Raw genomic sequence first — 24491 nt, 5'->3', positions numbered from 1 at the left:
AAGAAAAAAGCTGGCGCCATTGTCTTCTTCACAGGAACTGCATGGCTGAATACAGAATTTGTCTCCTCGCCTGCATGGAGCAGCACTTTTACAGAGAAATCTATTTACAGCAGGCATGCTGACTCTCATTTCCTGGCCACTCAACGGCTCATTTCATGGTGACATTGCAGTCCCAAGATTCAGCCAGCAATCTTGTCCTGGAGCAGCTCTGCCAGAGCTATGGTGAACATTGCTATGGTGAGCCCTGCACCACTTCAGGCTTTAGCTCATTCAGCTGAGAGCCTCAGCTACCAAAGAAGACAGCCGCCACTCTTCTAACCTGACTGCCAGGGTACGCAGGTCCTCACAGGAAAGCCTGTCACCTCCATTCATGGGAATGTTATCCAGCTCCACTACCCCATGCTGCGGCTGCTTCTGCAGGAGCAGGAAGAGATGCTCTCGTTTCGTGTCTGAATCAGAGATGAGAATGTGTCCCTCTGTAACAGGGCTCATGCCGCCCTCTCGCACTCTCAAATGGGTTGTAAAAACCTGCAGGGAGGAGAAATGGTGAGCTTTCTTGTGCTGCTGCACCTCTAAACACACACCAAACAGGGTTATGCATTTGCTGTGCTATAAGGATGTGTGACACATTAAAAAAAATATGCCAAAGGATATCTCTTTTCTGCTGTGTTAGGAAAAGCTAAGGAAATTACCAACAGTGGGCTATAATGTGTGCATCCTAGTTCTCATCGCATTTCTGGAGGCTTCTGACCTCCTTAGGCAATAAGCAACACAAAATATAGGGATGCAGTTTTGCTAACCAAGATGCAACATATATGTTTTTGTACCAATATATAGATGCAAAAGGTAGTCCTCAGCTTAGCACAAAGAATGACATTGCGCACTCGCCAGACTTCACCAGAGAAGTACTTGCCAGGTACTTCTATCCCAATGCAAGCTGTATGCAAGGCTCTGAAACCCTGATCCCATGGAAAATTCATTTTTATCTCAGTAGAATCAGAACATTTCTCTGCATTTTGTTTCTACCCAAAACAATTTCCAAGTCCTTCCCTCTCACTTTCCTACTCTACCCACCACCCTACCTCTGGGGCTTGATTGTCCACAGGAAGAATTGTAATATTGAAGCAGATCCCATACAAAGTGCCTCCATGCTGGTTACTGACAGAAAAAATAAACTGGACTTGCTGAGGTTCGGGTCCGATGTCCTGCAAGGGTGGCATGTAAGCAACTTTCATATAGTTCACAGCATGCTACAAAAAGAGAAGAAGGGTGCATGTAAGAGAAGATGATGATGGTATTCGTAATCCATGACATTAGGGATCTTTATCATCCCCTGTTTAGGTGTCATCCAGCCATCAAAATAAATTTTAGAGATTTTGCATGTACACTTTAGCTACTAGCCATACCTTGATTAAAGGCATCTTTAGATACAAATTAGGTGAGTACAGGTTCAAGTACTGAAACATGTAGCAAAAAATATAGATATGGTTTAGAAATGATAGCAGAGGTGATGGCCTGGGCTTCTTTATGGATCCCTTTCAAAATGCTGGTCCAAGGACCTTTTCTAACTGTGACTTTAAAATTGAAAATTCATGAAAGCTAACATCTCCCATAGCAGCTGAATTTGCCCTCATTAGTATGAATAATAAATGCATGCCCTGTGTTTCATGGTGAGGACAGGACAGTGATAGGAACATCAAAATCTTGTGTCCAGATACCCACATTAGGCACACGGTTTAGGGTCTTTAGGGTCAGAGCTCTCATTATGGTTCTGCAATGATCATTATGCAACTTTAACCATACAGCAGGATATAAAACAGCACACTTCAGCAATACTTATTTGTCAAGCTACAAAAGCATGAAAACTGAATTACAAAATCCTGAAAAAGTCTGTTCCAGCCTGTTCTGTCCTGTACTACTGGTATCTACTGATGAAGCCACTGAGATGAAGCAAGAAGCTGTTCAATATCTCATTTCCACATTTTGCATAGTTTTTCATTCCTCTTTCATCATGTGGAGCCAAATTCAGCCTACTCAAGCAGCTGTAGCCCCTACCGGTTTTAAGACATTTGTGTTTATATATTGCAAAACTGAAACATAATAGAAATTTGTTTTAAAATCTAGTATTGGAACAGCAGAATTTTGAGCTTCTTAAGCAGAGATTGAGATAGTACTGCTCCTCAGTTTTCACCTCTTGTTTTCCTGTCAAATGTACACATGTAACATTTGAAAATTGTTTAGAACTCATTATGGTATCAGGTAACATAACAAACCTGAGTAAATGACCGCAGTGCAAGAGCAGTAGGATCCTTGACCAGTTTGGGGATGGTGTCCACCATAAACAGCTTCCCAGCATCTGAGTAGCTGCACAAAAACATGTGTCACATTTTGGCTAGCAATCCCAAAGAGCAAGAAAAATAGCCATGTAACTCAATCTTGCCTTTCAAATTAGCTTCACAATTCCAACTGCATTGAAAGGAAAAACATTTTCCTTTCTTCCATCCTTGTTATCCATTTTAATATTACCACAAAAAACTGATGAAAATAATTACTTTTCAGGATGATCATGAAAAATCACCTCATAAGCAAGCTTTGGAATTACTGCAAGTGTGTCTCTACACACCCCAGATACTATTTACACCACCTGCAAGTATAGTCCATCACAGTATTATTATTACTTGCACACCTGCATTTATATTTAAGTGGAAAAATTAATTATTTCTAGTTTCATGCATCTTATAAACTCTGAAATTAATCCGTTTCCAGCAACCCAGCTTTCCAAAAGCAGTAACCAGAAAACTGGATAACCATGTGGCTATTTGACTGATGAGGAAAACATCCTTCTCCCCCAGCTACATAATGATCCTTTGCTGCTTGAGGTCAAAATTGAAAGCGTTAATCTTGAGTTTAAAGCATGCCATTTCTGTGTTTAAAACTTATTGTTTAGCAAATTGTTGCTGATGTTCTAATGAGATTACAGCACCAATGATATAAACTGCTATTGCATCCATTCATTCCATACTTCCCTTGCTCCCACAGCGTGTTTTGCTTGTTTCCTGCTCCACATCTTCCTAGTCCAAAATCGGGAGTGTCTGATACATATTCTTAAAAAAGCTGCAGCACCTCCTGGTCTCAGTCTAAGGCAGGCACAGGTCAGCCCCATTCTAACAGTTAGAAGAGGTGTTATGACTTGTGCTTGAGGCTGTACAGGATCCCAAAAGTCAGTGTAAAATTCATATCAAACAAAAGGAAAGAAAATATTTCACAAGACTTACTTCTTATTTCTTGCTCAGTTATGAATTACCTATTTTTTATTACTCTGTGTATTACTCTATTGCTTCAGGCTCTAGCTTACCCTTAATCATCAACAGGAGAGCTGCATCCGACTATTGTCATCTGCACTTTCAACAAACAGAGGAAGAACTTGAGCCACAAGTTTGTTACTGCCTGCCACTGAGGCTGCTGCTCTTATATGGGTTATTCCCCTGTCCCATCTGAAAGGTGTGTCAGGTTGCACCTACCCATGGGTGCAAGAGAAAAATGGGGAAGTTGTTATGGTGTATGTGAGCTCCCGGTCTTGCTCTTCCACATCTATGAAGTGGAGATGTTTCTTGGTTAGGTAAGAAATCTCAGTCTCCTTAACAACCAGGTGACGGGTCACTCCTGCAGCTTCTCTGGGTAGCTGATCATCCACAGGGATAATGTGAACCATCATCACCTGCAAATGGGGAGACAGTAGAATCATCAGCCATTGCTCTCAGTAAGAGAGTATTCCAATTAGCTGTTTACCAAGAAGCACATAGAGGTGGATCACTGGACTGTGAGATACAGGATGTGGCAGTCATGCCATATCATCAGCACATGATTAATGGAGGTATATAACAGTTAAAAGCAAAGCTTTTGAATCTTAGAGGTTTCCCTTTAACTTAAATGCAAATTTCAATTCAGTATGTTGGGCTCTTGCGTGAAAAAATTAGTCTATTCTCAGATGACTTCAGGAGGGTCGTTTAATTTGCTTGTACTGTCCCCAAATAGGATTTGTTTTCAACATTTTGTTTTATAGTATAGGAAGAAGTCTTTTCTATGAACTTGACTCTATTCAGGGAGAGAATTACCCCATTGAAAGCAAGAACAAGAAATAGCCCTGAAGAACACAGTTTGTGGTAATCACTGTTATCAGAAAAAATCTATACCAATTTTATTTGAAAGCCAGTCAGAACTTGTAAAGATATCAGCCATTTGAAGAAAAATATTCAGGAGACTGCAAAGATGCTTCCATTCCATACCTGTGGCTCTGAGAGATTTGGAGGGTCATGGCTATCACATAGCACAAACTCAAGGGAATCTTCAAATACTTCTCCTCCCAAATGATGATAATAAATCATTCCATTGAATAGATCCTTCTGAAGAAAACTCTTGACAGAATACCCTGTTGAAATGAAGAAGTCATCTTCTATTGAACACTCCATGATTTTAATACTACATTAAAGTTATGCATTAGCTGTCCAAGTAACTGGGGAAGTATAATGTCCTCTTTTTCACCCTAACTGGAGAAAGTCCTTTGAAATGTTCTCTCATTGTCTTCCACATTCTCTGAAGATCACCATCAACTTCTTTTCTGTGTCACTTAAAGATCATTCAAAAAAATGAAGCAAAGAGGCTGAACGCCCTGTTCAAAAGTCAGTAGAGAATTTGCAGGACTAGCAGCTTCTACAGCCTAGCACAGGAATTTCTAGCTTTTTGCATGGAAGAGGAGTTTTCTCATCATTTAGCATAATTAGGATCATGTCTTATCTCTGAGTTTGTCACAGATCCTTGCCTGTAAACTAACCCCTGATTAGCCCAATACTTTTTCCAGAGTAAAGAACTGCAGGAAAATTGACTCAAAACTAAAAAATTACAGGATAAATTGTGTACACAGGGACAGTTATGCTAGTGCAGAGATCAACATTAATTAGTGATGGGGTTTTACACTACAGTGAAATAAGTCCAAATTTGCCATTATTTGTCCTGAGCCAAAATAAGGTGTCTGACTGGAACATTTACTGTATTTTTAATAGGAGGGGACAAAGAAAAGTGTACTTTAATGGATGTGCTTCATTACCTATCAAGTTTGGTTCTGGTTTCTTCAAGACTTCTCCAGCTTGTGATGGCTTGGTAATATTGAATAGTATGTAGTCATCACTGGAATCCATGTCCGAAGCATGAAGCATGGAGCGCTGAATCAGGATTGTCTGTCCCTCATGAACTTCAATGACCACATTGCTGATCAGAAACGGAGGGCTATCATCTTTAGGGAGAATATTTATTGGAAACTTGTGGCGAATACTTTGGGAGCCATCAAAAATTCTAAATACCACAAAGTCCTTGGTAGAATCACTGTCATCATGATGGTAGCAGACAACTCCGGCCTGAATGTCAGAGACGGTGAACATGAATCCTTTACCTCCTGTCAAATCAGTGCAAGAAAACACATTAAAAATGTGTGGTTCAGCCCAGAAAAGTATCTTTCCACTAATATGAAGATTATTGAGGGAGAGAGATGAGCAACAGATTGCTAACTAGAAAAATCAAATGTAACTTCGCATAACAAAAAAAATGTTTGTAGGACTTGGAATAGTTAATAAGAATGCAAAATTTGTAACTGTGACAGCAGAGAAAATCCTCCAAATGTCACTAAAGGTAACTGGAAACATCAAGGAATTTTAACTGTGATTGTTTTCACTTTAATTTCAACCTCTACTTTCCTTTCAGAGCATTTTACAGGCATTTTAAGCATCAAAGAATATATCAAAAAAATACATATTTGTAATTAAAGATCAGGATTTTATTTCAAGTAAAATATAATGATGTAAAGATTTTGGTATATTGTGGTTATGGTCTGTAATAAGACAGTTTTGTACCTCTGCTTCACTAGAAATGTTATGCATACAGACAAATATTAAGGCAAGCTAAAGGATTCAAGAACTGCAAGTGGCGCTAAAAAGCATGATCTCCCCATGATCTCTTCCTTCTCGCCAAGAAAAGAAGCCAAACATTCCTCTAAGGTTTTACAAAAAAAAAGACAATTGCCAGAAATTGTGGTGATGTTTTCTTTGGCATGAGAAGAGACAAAAGAGAATAAGGTGTTGTCACTGGAGATAAAATTCCCACCTCTGGCTGGTGCATGGTAGCCTGAGAAACCCTCAAATGCAGTAGCAAGGGCAGGACTGCCACCAGGAGATGGGCCCTGACAGGCTGCACAGTCTCCCGAATACTATCTCTGGGGCTGAACCCACTTAGCACTGCTGACAACACACAGTTCCTGTCTGTAGCTTTGCAGGAGGATGATCTTGCAGACACTGGACTGCTTGTCAGTAGTTTCCTGGAGTTAAGTTTACTTCTGAATAGTTTCTATGTCTGCTATATTCAAAACACCACCTTTCTTTTTCTTTAAATAATTTTTTTATGTCTTTAGGTTATGCATTTTACATGAACACATTATACTATCAAAAACACTCAGCATTGATAGTGGCAACATGTTTCCACCCTGCCAAGAGCAGAGTGGTTTCCATTACGTAACCTTTTTCCCAAGCACTGTGATGACCGATATGCTGGAGAGCAAAACTAGTAATATTGATAATGCAGAAGGCTAATGAGTTAGAAGTCTAATTTAATTTCAACTTTTTGAAATAAACCTTAAAGCTGCCATTTACAACTATATCCAAATGTTGTCTGTATTTGCCAACAAAATAAAATCACTTGGCGTTCTTTAACATCTGCAAGCAAAAATGTAAGAACAGAAAATGTATTGACTGTGTTTCTTCCAAATCATGTTTCTCAATGAAAGCATAGCTGATTTCTTTAAAATTTTGCCTTTGGAGTGTAAACATAGATTAGGAAAGTAAAGGCTTAAATACTGAATTTTTTTAACATTCCTGTTTTAATACCCATGCCTAGCCTGGTTGTAGCAGGGGAAGGTGGTCAGCAGAGGGAGCAGAGCTGTTGTTTTTTCATAGAGGAGATTTTTCCAGCCTCTGCAGTTGAGATTACCTACCTCTCACTGACAGCCGCCCATGCTGTAAGCCATCAACTGTGACCAAGCGAACATTCTGGATGTCATCATTGTCTACAATTTGGAAGTGCTGCCATGTGATGGGTCGGGATTGTCCCTCTAGGAGGTTGAGGCCTGCAAAAAGCAGAGGGTTACGTCACTGTCAGCATCTAACGCTTCTAAATGTGTTTCCAACCAGGGGAAAAATCAAGAATATTTAATTCTATCTGCCCACCTATGTGTGAAAGCAATTCTAGTGGAGGTTTAGAAATTAGGAAAAATTTCTACACTGAAAGAGTAATTTAGCTTTGCAACAAGCTCCCCAGGACAGCAGTGGAGTCACCATCACTGTAAGTGTTCAAAAAACAAGAAGACAAGGCACTTCATGATATAGTTTAGTGGGCATGGTGATATTCAGATGAAGATCATTTTGGAGGTTCTTTTCAACCTTAATGCTTCTATAATGCTGTGATTCTAAGGCCATCTAAAAGTCTGATAATAACTTCTGGTATACTTGAATTTTTTCATTGTCTTTAAGGAATCATTTTCAGAGAAATACCAATTCTGATGTTGCAGAATGCACCTAGTGCAGGTAGCTTCATATGCAAGTTGCACATTGTGTCCTGGGTGGGGGGAAATATCTGGAGCCCCAGGCAAAGGACCATCAATGGGCACAGACCCTTTGTCTAAAAGAGGACACGGGGTGCGGCTGGTCACCCAGAGACTACAACAAAGAACAAATATCACCACTGGAACAAGTACACACAGATTGTGGGGTTATAAAAGTCAGGGATTCCTTTGTTCAGGGTCGCAGGGTCGTTCCCCCCCCCCNNNGAGCTAATTTTGTGCTGCTGGACCACAGTTAAACCACATAAAGGAAACAGACAGCTAGGATTCTGATATGGGAAACCCAGACTAAGCCAGTAACAGAAAGTTTTCTGTTTGTGTGTGTGTGGTGAGTGTAGGAAGTCAAGCAGGACATCCATCAGGTCACTGGAGCCACCTGCTGTGAATGGCTTCAGTCCCACCAGTGAAAGTCTTGGATAGTGCAATTGTGGCTCACAGAGAGGGGTGTCTGAAAGGTAAGGCAGGAAATTTCCTTGACATCTGGTTTCTAATTATCTGATAATCTAATGAGGCGTATTTCTGGACACTTGCAGTGACAGGAGCATTGCACCTGAAATCTCACAATGTCTGAAACTGGCATTTAGATTTTTTAGTGAGTTTGCAGTTAAAAACATATGTTGATCTTCCTGACAGAGGACGGTGTTCCTTCTTAATTTGATAGTAATTTCAGGTGAGGTTTCTCCAGAAGACATGACGTACCTTTTTCTCAACTCCTTTCCTTTTCTACTGCTGGAAAACTGCACTTTCCCTGGTGTTAATTTCTAGACATGTTTGATCTTATATATATTCTTTTTGATGATTAAATATCAATGCACTCTAGATGAGAGACTCTGTTCCCTTTCCAGTGCAGGCATTATAAATATGTTTGAATTAGACCTAACCATGCAAGGTTTCCAGGCTTTAAATGCTGGTGGTATATCATGCCCTTTTCCCTAGTTGTTAATTTTTGCACACTTCCACTTTAAACAATGTCAGCAAGCCTCAGTCTTTCCCACATGCTACCCCACTCTTCCTATTCCCTCATATACTTGCCCTTAATATTAATACTTTTTCTAAGTACAGTTCATTCTTCAAGAAAATGCTGTATAAATAAATCACAGTTTTCCTGTAACTCCATTTTTTCTTTATTTTTCATTCCAGTTAAGACATTAGATCTTTTTCAACTTGTTGTCACATGTGCCCTCTAGGATGGATATAGGGGAAAATAGATTTCTGCTCTTTCAGTTTAATGATCCTTAGACTTCAGGTGTAAATCTGATTTTTAGAGCTTTGTCAAATATGTGTGTCAAAATGTTATTAATTCTGAAACAAAATTAACTTAGCGTAAGAGATCTCACCTGTATTCCACGAAACTCGAGGGGCATTTGTATCTGTTGTTCTGATAGAAAGATGCACAGTGATTGGTAAACTCCTCTCAAAGTAGAAGTCATGCACCTCAAACTCCACCTGTTGTGAAAACAAATTATTGAAAACTGGAAACCAAATGTACTCCAAAACACATATAGTGCATTCTCTCCTGAGAGGTCTTACAGGTGTCTGATAATATGTTAATAAACAAAACTTGATTTAGCTTCTAAAAAGAGCCACAGAAGTTCTGCACAACACTGAGTATCTGCCTTCTTTGCTCTTTGCAGAGAATTCTGTGAAACTTAGTGTGTAGTGTCTGCAATTTTAATTTTATTTGGGGTACAGTTAAATCATCAATTAACATGGAGCTTTTTTAACTAGTAGTAATAAAAAGTGGAGGAGACATTTCCTGCTCTTTTAAGATGTGTAGGACCAGAAATAGATATGACAGAAAACATATGTGCTAGTACAGAAAAAATAAAATTTAAAAAAAAAATCAAACTCTTGTTTTCAGACTCCAGAACTGTCAAGTTCTTGAACTTGCAATCAGACAATGCTGAAAGCAGAACAGAGATGAGACACTTAAGGAGCAGATGTTTTGGAAGGATGTCTGGTCCTCACTTTAAGGAAACAGAGAAAGGAGCTTCCTGTGACAGCCAAGAAAAAAAAAAATTGAGATAAGTCATCATCAATTGCCAGTTACTGTTGCTGTTGTTCTGCTTTCCAGGTAACCATTTCCTCAGCTTACCTTGCTCTGATTTCCTGTTTATTCAGTTTTATTACTTTAGTACCAACTATTTTGCTTTGATTGGATAATACCTTAAGTAACTTATCAGACAGTTATTTCATAACTTACTCAAGAACCTGCAGACAGAAGCCTGATCTTATTCATCATTTGCATCATGCTCTCTGTGTTAGTGACTTGCTTTTACTACTCCCAGCAGGAACTGTTGGGAAGCCCTTTTTGTTATCCCTAAACCACCATTATCACAGCAGGTAGGCTGTAAGGCCTAAGAGCAACCCTGGCCCTTAACTGGTCTATCTTTCATGACTTTAAATATGTCACCTCTGCACAGGTCACAGAGAACAGTAACATCATGCAGGGATAAAGGCTGTGTGGAAAAGGTACCATTGATCTTTCCAAAGACTTTTGAGTAGATTTACAAGCACTGTTATTTCACTATTCCTCTTACTAAAAAAAAAAAAACACCTGTCTAGGTATTTCTCAGTTAGAGGGGATAAAAGGTTCTCAGTACAAAGAAATTCTTATGGAGTGAGCAATAAACATCTATTTTTTGTTAGTTAAGATGATGTGTCATAGGAGAAAGCAGTAAAAGGTTTTGCCTCTGCTCCTGTATTGCATATGGCTTTAAAAACATTTTTCCCTGAAAAATATACATTACATAGGATTACACTTATTTCCATTTTACTTAATCTTAAGGAGGTGAAAACCAGCAAATGTTCACACATCCCACTGTTACCTCATAATTCCTCCTCTCTGTGTGGCTGTTATTTGGAGGCTGATAAGCAATGAGCATATCACTGAGATCCTTCCACGTGAAGGAGCCAATAGGTTTTGTGTGGTCAGAGAGGTGAGTGATAAAGCCTTGTGGAGGTGGCTTGGTAATGTTGAATATAAGCAGAGACTTTGGAGTTTCATTGTCTTCAGCATCAATGGTTGTGGTTGTAATAGGGGTTAAAATAAATTGATCTACTTCCAGGATGAATTTTGCCATTGGGGCAGCTTTGGGTATTTGGTTGGGAACAGCACCTCTAATGTGAACAGGGAGCCATGCATACTCCGTCTACAACAGGAAAAAAATGACACAACTGAAAAAGCAAAGTAAAGTGAAAAAATAAATCAAATTTCTTCTAGCTTCACACAGCAAATCAGGGTACATGTTAAAGCAATAATTATTTTGAAAAGAAAAATTGAAATATTTTAATTGGAAAATGACTAGAGTAAATATTGAGACATCACGAATATGACTTTCAGGTTCACTAGTCTTATTTGTGTCCTTAATTTGGGGCTGAAATGACTTACTTAATTTGATGTGAGTTTAATGAATAATTTTATCTGACAGAAACATGCACAAGCTATTAATTATTATTAACTGAATATGTCCACAGAGCTCTTAACTTATAATTACTGTGTATGCTGAAGTCAGTGCAGATCATGCTATATAAAAATTGTGGAATTATGCCAGAATAAATTTTTCTCTCAGGATAAACTACTTATGTCTGGCAGTAATCAATCAGAGGTGTTTCTCTGTAGCCATAATGGTCTAATCATAGAGGCATGGAAATAATGCCTTTCATTAGCTTAACTGGCAAATTTCTAAGAACTGAAAAAATTTGAAGGCTCCCTATCTCTCTTCAAATGTTACAAGGAGCAAAAAAATTATTAAAAAAGGAAACAACAATGACAAAAACCACAGGATGACAATCAGACATTATAAACTTGCATAAGAACCTACCTTGTGCAGAGTTTTGCTTCTGCTGTCTGAGAGATCCAACCTCACAGGAATATAATCAGTGTCAGGCGAGGGGGGGTCAAGGTGTCGATACTGAATTCCCATCCTCAGAAATTCTTCACAACTCATCTTTTTGTTTTTAATGTGTCCTAGTCCCAGTGTACAGCTCCCATTTCTGCACCGTTGGCCCAAGCTGTGCTCTGTAACCCAAAAGCAACAGTGAAAGTTACCAGAGCAGAAACCACCATGGGGAAGCTGCCCATGTAGATAAAGTAACTCTGAGAGAGACAGTGTGATGAGAAGTAGGGCTCTTTTCCTTAATTTCTCCTACAGGATTTTGTTTTCATCAGATGTCTTCCAACACCACCCTACCTTGGTATTTTGGTTAGGTGCTGCCTCCAGCAACCACCTGTGCTGTTTCTACGGAGTCTTGGCACACACAAAGCTGTCACATTGGTCCACATATCTATGGGCCAGAAACAGATTCCAGTCAAGGAATTACTGACCCAGATTTGTGAGCTGCATGGTGCCTCACAAAAACTTCATGTCCCTTTCATGCCCACAGTAGCTCAAGCTGTTCATTAAACTTCACACGACCCACCGTTACACAGCATGTCTGAAACAACCCACTGCTCCAGACTTAATCTGCTGCGTCTCTTTGAAGGTGCTAATGCAAACAACAAAAGCACGTCATACTAGTGCCAGGGAAGAAGCTCCATGGCTGATCTCCATGAAACTGCCCTTGCTGCACTTTCCCGGTGATAAGCTGGCCATGAGCAGGCAGGTGAGTTTCCGAAGAGATTACGGAAATGGTGCAATCCAGGTTTATCTTCCTGTCATAATCAAAGGTGAGGACATTCTTGTCAATCACCCTAGACAGACCATAGTATTCAGGGACTTCCAAAGCATGGGAGCGCATTTTTATGATGTTACAGTCTGGCTCAAGTAACTGCACATGAAGGGTGAATGTTTCTACAAACGTTTCCGTTTCTGTAAACCTGCAAGTGACAGAAGAAAATTAGTACGCTTCATGCCATCTTCTGTTGCTTTGTGATTTGGGCATTGTTCTCATCTTCAAAACAGAATTACTTGAACTGATTTCTCTCTTGTGTGCTCAAGTCTTGAATCACCACAACCCAGATCCTACTGCTCAAATCCCCCTATTTATAAGGGTGTGTGTGTGAAGGAAGAGGTTACTCTCATGTGTGTATGAGAGTGTCTGTCCCTATCAGCAGGACATCAGAGAACCTGCAGTACTCTGAAAGTGCTATTGCCACTTTCCATAGCATAATGAAAAATCACTGGCTTTGTGTAATAAGCCAGCAATACATAATACACATTAAATGAGCGTATCTGCAATACACGGTGAGAAATGTTTCTGTAAACAGATGGTCACTTGTTGGCTAATGATGCAGCTACTGGATCTAAGTAGTTACAACATGTACAGCAGAACATGCCTTAACTGTAAAAAATGAGCTGCTGAAGTGTGATCTGCTGCTTACCTGTACAGCCTAAGCATCACCATGTCTTCATCTAAAATCGGACATCCATTGTGGGTATATTTGACTTCATTAGGAAGGAAGTGACAGTCAAAAACCTACAAAGGAGAAAGAATAGACTGGCATCACACTGCCAAAGATGTTAACTTCACAACCCCTGTTCCATTTCTCTCTGAGTGCCTGGAATACATCAGACTGAGAAAAAGTTTAATATGTAGTTCATTTTTATGAACAGGTATTCACCTGTACTGTAATCTCCCAGTGAGAGTCAGAGAAACCACTTAACATGGAGCTGCTTGTGCTCCACAATCAGAAGGGCAAAGGTCGTAGGTGATTGTTTCAGGCTGCCAAGTCCCTCCCAGCACAACAAATAATTTGACCTCATCTTCTTTACCAGTGCAGCCTGCGGAGTTAAGGGTGTAGATACACCCAGCAGTACATACAACTGCAGTGGTGCTGAAAAGCCAGCAGGTCCAGCATTATAACTTGAGATTCATTGACTTTTAAAGTTGCTTATGACAATAGTTGATTATATAGTAAATCTTGCTTTATTTCCACTACAACTATACCACAAAACTATGACCCAGTGAAACCAGTGAAATTTCTGTTAGAAACTTCGCTAATTTAGGATTGTTCCCAGTTTTTGTGATACTGATTTTGTACCAGTAGCTCTTTTCTATATCAGACATCATCTCTGTGCCATACAAATATCCAGCCCCAAAATCAGTGTAATCCACAGCACAAAAGCAAGCAGATACCCATGTTTTCCTACCAGCTAATTCAAAATAGACTAATTCTTACGACATACCTGATACAGGCAAAATTTGTGAGTCTGTCTGGCCACAGTCTAACCATCTAAGACAGACACTTCTTTCAGGCAGATTGATTTATTTAATGGTTGGTTGGTTTGTTAAAGCAAGGCAATGAGGAAACATGCCTAACACAAATAGAAAAAAGATTGCTTTGACACACCCATTCTTTGGAAAATTCTGAGGAATACAATTTCCATGTTCTCAAATACTGTAATTGGCAAGACTGGCAATTTGTAATTCCCGTGCAGTATTGTTTCTTTAGCGAAACACCAGCTGAAAGCTCCTAGCATTGGTAGACTGTTAACCTTGTGATAACAGGGAATCCCTACAGTCCACAGAGGATGGAAGATGCTCATATTTCATATCTACAGAGGGAAAAGGCATATTCCAGCCAGCAAGAAACCAAAATCACTGCATTTCATAAGCATTTCACTGTGAATCTAAATGTAGTTTTCATTGCATTTTTTGAGGGGCGGTATTCACAAATGGTTATACGGACTTCCACAGAATGAAATTAAATCTGTTCAAAACTCACTAACAGACATAATGAGGCCATAACTAATAGCAGTTAATATATGTATATGGCTGACTTACTAGCCACTTTTTTTCAAAAAAGAAGACGTAATTTCTTAATGACAGTAATTGTTTAAAATATGACAAAATCATGAAAATAGAATGTCTTGCATGAATTGTCTTCATTTCCCCAACTACTTTAGATGATGGTGAAACGCCTGAGGGATTTTATAAGATTCTAAAATTTTGACTGAAAGTGTAGCTCATATAAAAAAACTTTGGATGCTCTGACTTTCAGTGTAAAATTTATGTAATCATTTAATTCTAAATTAATTGTTAATACATTTTAACTGAAGTACCTCATTACCCCCTTGTGAATTTACATTAAAGGATTTAAGAATTATTGAGCTTTGTTTCTTTTCAACCATTACACAGAATAGAACTTACATACTTCTGTAATGGAAGAATAGTTAGAGTTTCTCAGCTTTCATTATTAGTGGAAGGGTCTACTTCCACTCAAGTAATTTTCAGGTGCTCAAGCAACATGATAATTTTTCTATATTCCAAGCAATATTAAAATTAATTTATTGCCTGCTTTTAACTTTCATCAAGATGTGCACTGTACAAAGTCTTTTCTTTTTTTTTTTTTTTTGGTTGTTTGTGTTTGGTTTTTTTAAGTGGTGAGGTAGTTGATTTTCAGACATATATACATGGATTAACCTCATGGAATAATCTGTGATGTTATGAAAAGTATGCTTGGGTTTATTTGTTGGGACTGCTTAGAAAGCAAGGACAAGAATAATATGTGGAAAACAAAATTACTCTCATATGATTAAAGTTTTGACTATGTTGTGGCTGTTCTGTTATGCATTATTTTCAAATGCCATAGAAATATGTTCTCTGCTTTTTTTTCAAACAAAATCAAAAAATATATCTTTTTCTTACTTAATGTCCTTTCTTTCTTAGTAAAAACTAACATAAAGGAACATGATGTTTAAGCAATAAATTGAATAGTCTTATGTGATAGTCTACAAAAACGGAAAATAAAATTAAGCTGTTATGTTATATGCTATTTTAAAGAAAAAAAAAGTATATTATATACAAAAGCCATTCATATTGTAGCTTCAGAAGCTTAATGTTGTACACTGCAAGTAAGATTCTTTACTGATGTAAATCAGTGTAGAGCCCTCAAAGTCAGTTGGATTTTGGTTACACAAGGGTGTTGTGAGGGACAAGGCCAAAGGTTTTATAGAAGTCCAGATAAAAGAGCCCTTCCCTTGATGAGCCCGCTGATGGAGTCACTGCATCACAGAAAGCCAATGGGTTGGTCAGGCGGCAAAGCCATGCCGGCTGCCCTTGCTGAAGCCATGCTGGCTGTCTGAATCAACTCCTTGTCCTCTGTGTGCCTTAGCACAGCTTCTGGCAGGATCTGTTCCATGATTTTCCTAGGCACAGAGCAGAGGCTGACAGGTCAATAATTCCCAGGAAAGATCTACCCTTTTAAAGGACGGGTACCATGCCCATCCTCACCTGACTGCCATGACTTTTCAAATATTGTGGAATGTGGCTTCACAGCTGCATCAACCAGTTCCCTAAGGACCCTGAGATGCATCTCACTGGGTCCAATTATATCAAAGAATTAATGTCCTTATTTTTAAGACATCATTAAGTTCCAAATCTTAATTGGTAAAAAAAGATTGGAAAATTTAGAACCTTTCCACAAAGATTTGTTACCACTGATTGACAACCAGTTTATATGTGTATTGAGACACAATCTGCTTTGCAAAAAGAAACATCTGGTTTATGTTTCCTGATATGTTTTCCTTTTGTATGAACAGGAACTTTAATTGTCTATAAATTCACTGGGTAAGACAAAGGAAATCTAAATATTTTCCTAATTACTGTTGAGCTTTGGATTTTTCCACTTCAACTGCTTTTCAATTACAATTTATAATTAAATTGTCTTACATTCCTAGAACATTACTCAATTTGATGGATGCAAACCAGACCATACCAGAGACATTGTCTGACTGCAGAGTTTCCTGTAAGAAAGATCATGAGTGCCACAAGGAGATCTGGACTCTGGCACCGTTTTTTCAGGAATGGTGAAAGCTCAGGCACCACTGGCAGGCACAGTCTTTGTCCAGCCTGGTGCCTCTTGCTCAGCAGAGCTCTTCCCTCTGCATGCATGCCTGCAACTTCCACACTCAACTCCCTGGGCAGACGTTCAGGGCAATGAAAGAACAGGGGCTTAACAGATGGGGGGCTGGGACAGGGGAGGTCTTTTGGAAAATAAGGTGCAGTGAATGCACATTTCCTGGGATCTCTTGAAAAGGATCTCTACCTATGTGCTTGAAACATGTTGGGTTACACAGGACAAAAAACACTTGGGTCCTACTGCACATAAAAGCTGAGGCAGAAATTAAAAGCAAAGTTACTCCTCAGCCAGACAGATTGCCTACAGAAGAGGTTCACCATAGGTTTCACATGTAAGTCCTTCTTTCCCTCCTCTCCTTTAGCTGGTATATTATGAAAAATTTCCTTTTTGAAAGGTTGGTCAGGTATTAAAACAGGTTCCCCAAGGTAATGGTGGAATCACCATGCCTGGAAACATTCAAAAATTATATATAGGTAGGTCTTAGGGACATGGTTTGTAGTGCACCTGGCAGTGCTGGGTTAATGGCTGGACTCAATGTTCTTCGAGGTCTTTCCAGCCTTAATAATTCTATGTTTGTATGAGTCAGGGACCAACCTATACTGAAGAAGTAGAGGTGGGGTACTGTGGTCAGCGTCCCTGGGCTGGCAGTAAACAAGCAAACAAGGTGGTTTCAGCAGATGCCCTACACTACTTAAGGCCAGTCTCTAGAGAAGATCAGACATTGTCCTGCCCATCACCTCCCGTTTTCCCTGGTATGCCTCCACTCCTTAGGAGTGCTGATTCAGCTGAAGTACTTGTCAGTTGTTTGCAAAAATAATACAGATGACCAAGCCAGAAGTTTTGAAAAATCTATTGAGATTGGTGCTCCTTCGTCTATCTTCACAGAAGCCACTAAAAACCCTGGAAAGGAGGTTAAAAACTATATTCATACACAAGCACACAAAAATGTATGCTGTGGCACAAACGAGAATTTTTCAAACACCAAAGCCTGCTTGGTTATGAACCATTAAAACTATTTGTCTTCCATCTATAACATTACATCTTCATGACAAATGTGTTCAGCTCCTTCCTGCTATAACTCATGTGGGCAAATTGTAAAGCAGAGGAGTAGCAGAATGGTAATATGTGAAATATATTTCATTATTCCTACAAGCTCAACATTTGAACAGAAAACAGGGGAGTTTTAATGTATTTGCCATCTGCTAACAATTTGGCTGTTGCAGAGCAGAACAAACAATGCTGCACACAATGTGCTTATTGTATGTGATTATTTTTTTCTTAATTGGTCCTTAAGTAGTGGCTCTGTGACTAAAACTCAAAATGCTCTAGTGGGCTATGCATTATTCAAGGGGCACTGGTTACCCTTCTGGGAGAAAAATAAACAGCTGAGAGACTGGAGGATATCTTCTAACTGGAAGTTTTGAAATACCCATTCTTCACTTGTGAAAGGAGACTGACCAGACTCACTTCTGTGCACTTGTGCTACTGAGCTCAGCTTTTGGATTTCAGGGTTGCAGTTCTCTGCCAGCTGTCTACTTAAGCAAAAGGTTGAGTCTCACACACCATTCAGTTTCATGCCTTTTAGTCACTACCCAAAAGAAGAATAAAAATCAATCAAGCAGCTCCTTTTTTTTCTCCCAGACCTGCACACACTAACACTCAAGGCAGCAAAACTCAAATACCTGTGGAGTAAGTTTCCCAACCCTCTGTGTTATTGGCTCGTTGATCACTTCTACTTTGCAGACATCTTTCTCTCTGGGGATGGAAAAGTTGAGGTCTTCTTTTGACAGGAAGACAGACTGTCCTTTCATCACTTTCACCCCAAGGTTCACACTAATAAAGGAGGAGCACACAACTCTTAACACGAGAGGCAGCAGTAGAAACAGCCAGCCTTTCTCAAAGGGCTTCATATTATAAAGGGGTGCCAGCTGGTTTCACCAGTGAAAAAATTTCTTAACAAAAGGAGTCTTCTTCCTCCACTAGCAGATTTTCACCATGTAATGAAGGCATTATTAGTCACAGATAAAAAATGTATGGCATGTTTTCTATTAATAAGTTCTCCTTGACTGAAATTTGGGCAGTTATTGGGCAGATATTTTGGAAATATCCTTAAGTTTTTATAAAATTCATTGGTCAAGCCTGACAAAATGATGAACGTGTTTTCAAGGTTTGTTAATCCTGAAAAAAAACAAGAGAAAGAAAATTGCTATAAGGCATTAGGCATAGGGATAAAAACAAAACAACACATATAAAATACTTTCCACCATTTCTAATAAATGCAGTTCATTTCAATACCATTCAGTGCACACATGGTTGGAAAATAGCAGACAACCCCAAAGTCTGAGAAAAATTCAACAGAAATAAAGAAGACAAGATAATATAGAAAATAAATTCTCATGCACCTAATACAGTGAATCTTCATCTTTCATGTTTATAACCTCATAAGAAAATAAATTTTTTTTCTGGAATTAAACAGGCACTATTGAAATCCTTTTAAAAGTCTAATTTCTACAATCCTCCAAAGTAACTGAAGTTACAGCCCAAAGAATAGGAAGTGATATTGATTTAATTAAATTTGAGAAGATCATAAGAATTCCAAGACAGTAAATTGTCAACAGTCCTTTAGTTTTTGTAAATTTTTAATGCTCTAATTATTTGCAACAACCTTACAACCAACAGTGAAGTTTTCTGAAAGTGAATTAAAAATCAAATCCTTGTATGTCTTTATTTTCTATGTTGTTGTTAATAGGTAAGTGTTCACACCACTGTTTCTGGCAAAATGGTTTTCTGAACAGCCTGTAACTGAATGCATGTATTCACCCAGACTTAAACTTCACTGAAAAACAACTGGCAGTTCAGAAATTCTGTAAAATTATTCACTTCCAAAAGTTAAACCAGACAGATCCACTCACTTCATCACATGTTTAAGATTAAAGATAATGAGTCTCACATACATGTAAAGTAAGATGATGTTGACTATGTAGTCTGGAATGCAAATTTTTACTCTAGTTTTCTACGTATTTATCTGAAAGTCTTTCCATTTTGGTTTAAAATATTGAAACCATACCAGTATGAAGAAAATCTGAGAGAAAATGTAGAATTCTAGCCAGTGGAAAAGGAATGAAATTCATGGTAGAAAATTCAGATAAGAAAATAATCAGAAATTTTAGTTTCAGACTAGGACCTGGCAGTGCTAAGGGGCAGTTAATGACTCTGACGCATAGACCTGGTGGTTTACATTTCATGAGAATGCCACTAACTCTCTGCTCCATAATAGCAGGCTGAGGCGTGGAAATATGGTGCAAAATAGCTTTAATCACAGGCATTTTCTTACATGGCACTTAGTAAGAAATTTTAAAATTAAAGCCTGGATAGTTTTGACTTTCTCCACTCCAGTGAGGATAGCTATCATAAAACGATGCCAAAGTTGAGAGATAGGTTCATCACCAGTTTGAAAATGACACTCATGCAGAGACATCTGCATCTTGGCTCTGCTACGCCTGTTTCTGGTGCCTGCCCCATAAATCCCAGCATGGAACACAGCTGTAAACCTTGGGTGCAGGCAGTGGTTTCTATGCTGCCCTTTCCTGCATCAAAAACAGAACAGAAAGTGTACGAGAGGAATCAGAAGCATTTTGATCAATTTCACGGTGGATGTATGAGACATTCTCTGCTACAAATTTGGTCCTGTTTTCACTGTGTATTACGGTCTTGCTTTGACTACTTTAAGGTGCAGATAGAGCTCCTGTATCATTATGTATTTGCCCCATATGTTGCAGCTACTGGCCTCTACCTGGATGCTGTAGGACTGTCTCCTGAGGTAACCAAGTGAAGATCTTGGGAAGTACAACCTCACTTTCTCAATTACTTACACAATCATAGCAAGATGAATGGCAAGAGATTCTTTCAGCACATAATGACAATAAAAATGAGAACGTTTTGGGGTGAGTGCCAAGGTGTTAACATCCTCCCTATCTGTGAAGAAGGTCATTGCTTCAATGAAATCATGTGTGTGCTACATGGTATTTATGCTGATTGACAGTGTTCTGCTCTTCAGCAGATATACAACTGCTAGTGATGCCACTGTCACATTTTGTGGCTGCTTTGAACTTCCTTACAATCTCCTTACTTCTCTGCCCTTAATATCACAGCTGAACCTGATTCTCCTCTGCTACTCATTTCTACATCTCCTGTGTCTGCAGAATGGACATACAACTAAGGGACTGTTTCATTCCAAATGCACCAAAATATTTCAGATGTACTTAGTGGCCTAATGAAATAATGGTATTCACAAAAAACGGAGAAGGAAATTAATCTGTTTTCTCATCAACTTTCTAAGGGTCTGTCTATATGCCAAAACAACAGAAACAACTGAACAACTCCAGGTGCACTGTGTGAGTACAAGCTCACAGAAAGCTACCAGCTTTGGTCCCAGAAGCAAAACAATCATGTGAGTTCCATGACACATCATATAACTAGTTGTTATTCCTCAGTGGGGATAGAGCTTATGATTTATGAGGAGGGGCCGACACAGCTGGATTTGTTCAGCCTGAAGAAGAGAAGCCTTATTGCTTATTTTTGGACTTCTAACAGAATAGTGCCTGGAGCACAAGGAAGAGACATACAAACCCACTAAAATAGCAAAGTTTATATAATAGACAACTAATCAAGGCCCGAGTTGCTTGACGTGACTTTGAAGCCAAATTTGCCGTGAAACTAGCTTTTCCTGGAAAAACAGGTAGGCACAGTTACCTGCAGAGGTCGTTTTCACCCTAAATCATGTGCTGACTCTAAGCTGAAAAGGCAGAGCCATCTGACTGCTAAGATCTAAATTAATAACCTGGTGTATTTTTGCAAAGCACAGCGTTATACTCTGCCACCTGTCCAATAATTCCCCTGAGATCCAATATAAAGCCATACTGGTATAAAAAAATGTGGCAACAAGCAAGGAGATCTCCTTTCCCATAATTAGAGGCAATTGGCCAAGCTGGCTCTGAGATTTGGAAAACTAGAAGATAAATCCCAAAGATGAGCCCAAGGCATTGAACAAGGCACACTTGGCAAGGGGAGCTCCAAGGAGCTACTCCTCTGCTGGCAACTCCTGCCCACTCAGCAGATGAGCCTGGGGGAAGGCAGAGGGAGAGGGAGAAGGGGCCTCTGAAGAGGCAGTGAATGTGAGTCTGTAGAGCTGACAGAGGGACACACCAAACCAGGGACAATGCAGAGCATGGTTTCTGTTAAAAATTGCCTCCAAGTGCCAGAACTGGTTTTCCCTCAGGGCTGCTGATGCACATGTGAGAAATGATGCAATGGTTAATTACAAACATAACAACTAGTGAGTCTGCCTGTGAGCACAGCTACACTGATGTAAGTAAAAGATTAATACAAATTATTTAGGTAGCCATCTACCAACATAAAACAACTGAAAGTAGAATTTGAAACAGCACCAGCAAGTCTCAGCTTTAATAACTAAAATTTAACTAAAATAACTGCAATCACAAGTGACTTTGACCCGTGTCTCAATGACACCCAAAGCCTTCATTGGGATTTGGATGAGACTTCAAGAGTTTCTCTGTGTGTGACAAAATCTCTGGTTACCTGGAATGTTTCCTTGAGCAGATGGCTCAAAATTGCCCTAATCTTTTGCAAACCTGGAAGGGGATAATGGAGAATGATTGTTGTGGGTTGGAAGTTGGATTGATTTGTTTTAATGAATACCAGAAAAAGTTTGCAAGAAACAGAAAGAACATACAAAATTTTTTGAGGACAGATTTAAAGAAAACAAGTAAGGGCTTTCCATGATTTCTACGAAATAAGATGAATATTATTACTGCAATTAAAATCTAGCCCAAGGCAATGGCAAGCTTATGAGCTATTAAATCATGGGATTGTCATTTCAGAATGTGCACTTGGACTGTTTGCTGTTGGGTGCTTGGACACGTACCCCTTGGACTATTTGCTATCTAATGGTTTTGTTCCATGCACTATAAACAAGAATCGAAGGTCACCAAGAAGCTAAGTATTTGGCAAGGTATTTGCTGAGCTAAGGAATGGCAGATAACACCCTGTAAGTAGTTACACCTTGGACCCATGCCAACAGCAGAGATGCATTTTGCCTAAAGTAGCATGCAATCCTGAGTTAGCTGAGATTATGACTAATAGAATTCTCTGACTAGAAAATATGTAACTTGAAAAATCCCCTTTTAATAGCCATTTGAAGAAACAATGTATAATTATCTGCAGAATTTGTTGGAAAATCTCAGCAAAACACAGTAAAAGCAACTTATTTTTAAAAGGTGATGATTCCAGACAAATACGTAGAAATCAGCAGGAAATGTAAAACCTTTGTAAGCACACATGTGTTAAGGGACGACATAAACTTTTATGTATGCATATGACTAATAAACCTCTAATGCATGCATATGACTAATAAACCTCTAATAAGCCTAGTTCAGTTGAATCAGCTGTCTGAATGAACATGAAAATGTAAAAATGCTGACAGAAACCTATTGCAAAATAAGTGCACAATTTTAAAATATGTATTTTAAAAATAAGTTATCCCAACTAAATGAAATATAACCTTTTTAATGACTTGCTAGTATCAAAAGTTTTTAGCATATATTTCAGTGCTTTTTATCACATTTCTTCTAGTGTCTCATTAATAAGACAACTCTAAGCAAATAAATTTTATTTAATTAATTTTTATTATATCTGATGAAAAAACCCAGCATAGTTGAGAAATTTATATCAACTTGATTAGAATAAAGTAAGCTGTTTGGAATCCAGACTTTCAAGTTAACTTCTACTGAACCACTGGCAAAACCCAGTGCCTGCTTTCCTCCAAGTTAGAACTGAGCTTTCATCCATCTCGAGCTCAAAAATTACTGTCTGGCTGCTCTGCTGCAACATTCAGCAACAAACTGAACTCTGCAATCTGTTAAGCACTACTATAACCACAAACACCACAGCATTTGTACAACAAACTTGAATAAGATACTTACAGGTAGCAGTGTTTCTGCTGGAGGCTGAACATGAGATCATACTAGAAAAAGAGGAAAAATGTATGTCACTGACCCAGTAATTTCTGTTTTAAAAGGCTGGCAGAGAAAGAAATCCAATGAGTGAGCGACAGAGAGAAAGCAGAGAGGGGGAGGGGAGAGAGATAGATGAAATTCCAGTCTTTCTGGTCAGTTTGGCTGTAGTTTTCTCTGTACTGAAAATCCACAATAAACACTCCTTGCTTGCAAGACTGCTCCTGACTGTAGAGTCACAAATTATGAATACTTTCAGGCTCCGTAGGATAAAAGCACTGAGATGCCTTGTAGTGTTTACATTCAGCAATGTTTCTGTGCTAGCCAGCCCCAGATCTTCCCCTTCTGCTAGTTAAGTCTGTTGGGACCAGAAACTAAGCTGCTGTTACTCATGTTTGCTCTTTTTTTTTATTCCCCCCCCCCCCCCCCCCTTTTTTTTTTTTTTTTTTTTTTTTTTTTTTTTTTTTTTTGTCCCCACTTTTGCCAGTTTATTTCCTTTGAAATGCACACAAGCACACCACTTCAGTAGTATTCAAATCATAATATTTTTTTTCCCATTCAGAACAGCAAGAAAGACAAAGAGTATAGGCAAAATCCTAGCAATTATTAAATATCTCATAGGATTCAAAATATCTCTCCAGCTTTCTGTCATGAGATTCACATCAGATTTAACTGGCTGATGAGATTCTAAGTAAAATTTGCTATCGTGCAGTGGGTCATAGATGCACCCTGAGGAGTAAACCTGACAGCCCTAATTTTCAGAGCACAGAGACTGTGTTGCAAAGTCCCAATACAGGGACAGACTTCCCTACATCCACCTCAGCACAGGGACCTAAGGAGTTTTTTAAGTGTAGAGGACAAAAACATTTTCAGCCCAAGACAGGGCATTGTGGCAAGGGCAAGAGGGACAGCACGGGGAAGAGCTACTGACTTCCAGGTTGCTTGTGTAAACAGGAGTGAAACCCAGCACAACTGTAGTGCTGTGACATTGTCTCCC

The 24491-nt window shown here is 39.0% G+C and overlaps 1 protein-coding gene across 1 annotated transcript in view; it reads right to left on the bottom strand.

Moving 5' to 3' along the window:
• The window catches only part of FREM1 (FRAS1 related extracellular matrix 1), a 56928-nt gene extending 38555 nt beyond the window's left edge, over positions 1-18373 (bottom strand). Inside the window, exons 1-13 of the mRNA XM_041485563.1 lie at positions 18146-18373; positions 12984-13078; positions 12178-12479; positions 11485-11681; positions 10489-10812; positions 8998-9106; positions 7037-7168; positions 5105-5449; positions 4287-4429; positions 3522-3718; positions 2274-2364; positions 1083-1250; positions 320-528 (exon numbers count right to left, since the gene is read on the bottom strand). Coding sequence (XP_041341497.1) covers positions 320-528; positions 1083-1250; positions 2274-2364; positions 3522-3718; positions 4287-4429; positions 5105-5449; positions 7037-7168; positions 8998-9106; positions 10489-10812; positions 11485-11681; positions 12178-12479; positions 12984-13078; positions 18146-18373 — 2540 coding nt within the window. The remainder of the gene's footprint in view (positions 1-319; positions 529-1082; positions 1251-2273; positions 2365-3521; positions 3719-4286; positions 4430-5104; positions 5450-7036; positions 7169-8997; positions 9107-10488; positions 10813-11484; positions 11682-12177; positions 12480-12983; positions 13079-18145) is intronic.
• Between the last annotated feature and the right edge of the window lie 6118 nt (positions 18374-24491).

The sequence above is a fragment of the Pyrgilauda ruficollis genome, unplaced genomic scaffold, assembly GCF_017590135.1.
Source record: "Pyrgilauda ruficollis isolate IOZ18807 unplaced genomic scaffold, ASM1759013v1 scaffold71, whole genome shotgun sequence".
Classification (NCBI taxonomy): domain Eukaryota; kingdom Metazoa; phylum Chordata; class Aves; order Passeriformes; family Passeridae; genus Pyrgilauda; species Pyrgilauda ruficollis.
Note: the sequence above shows the minus strand (reverse complement) of the source record. Positions and strands in the feature narration are given on the sequence as shown.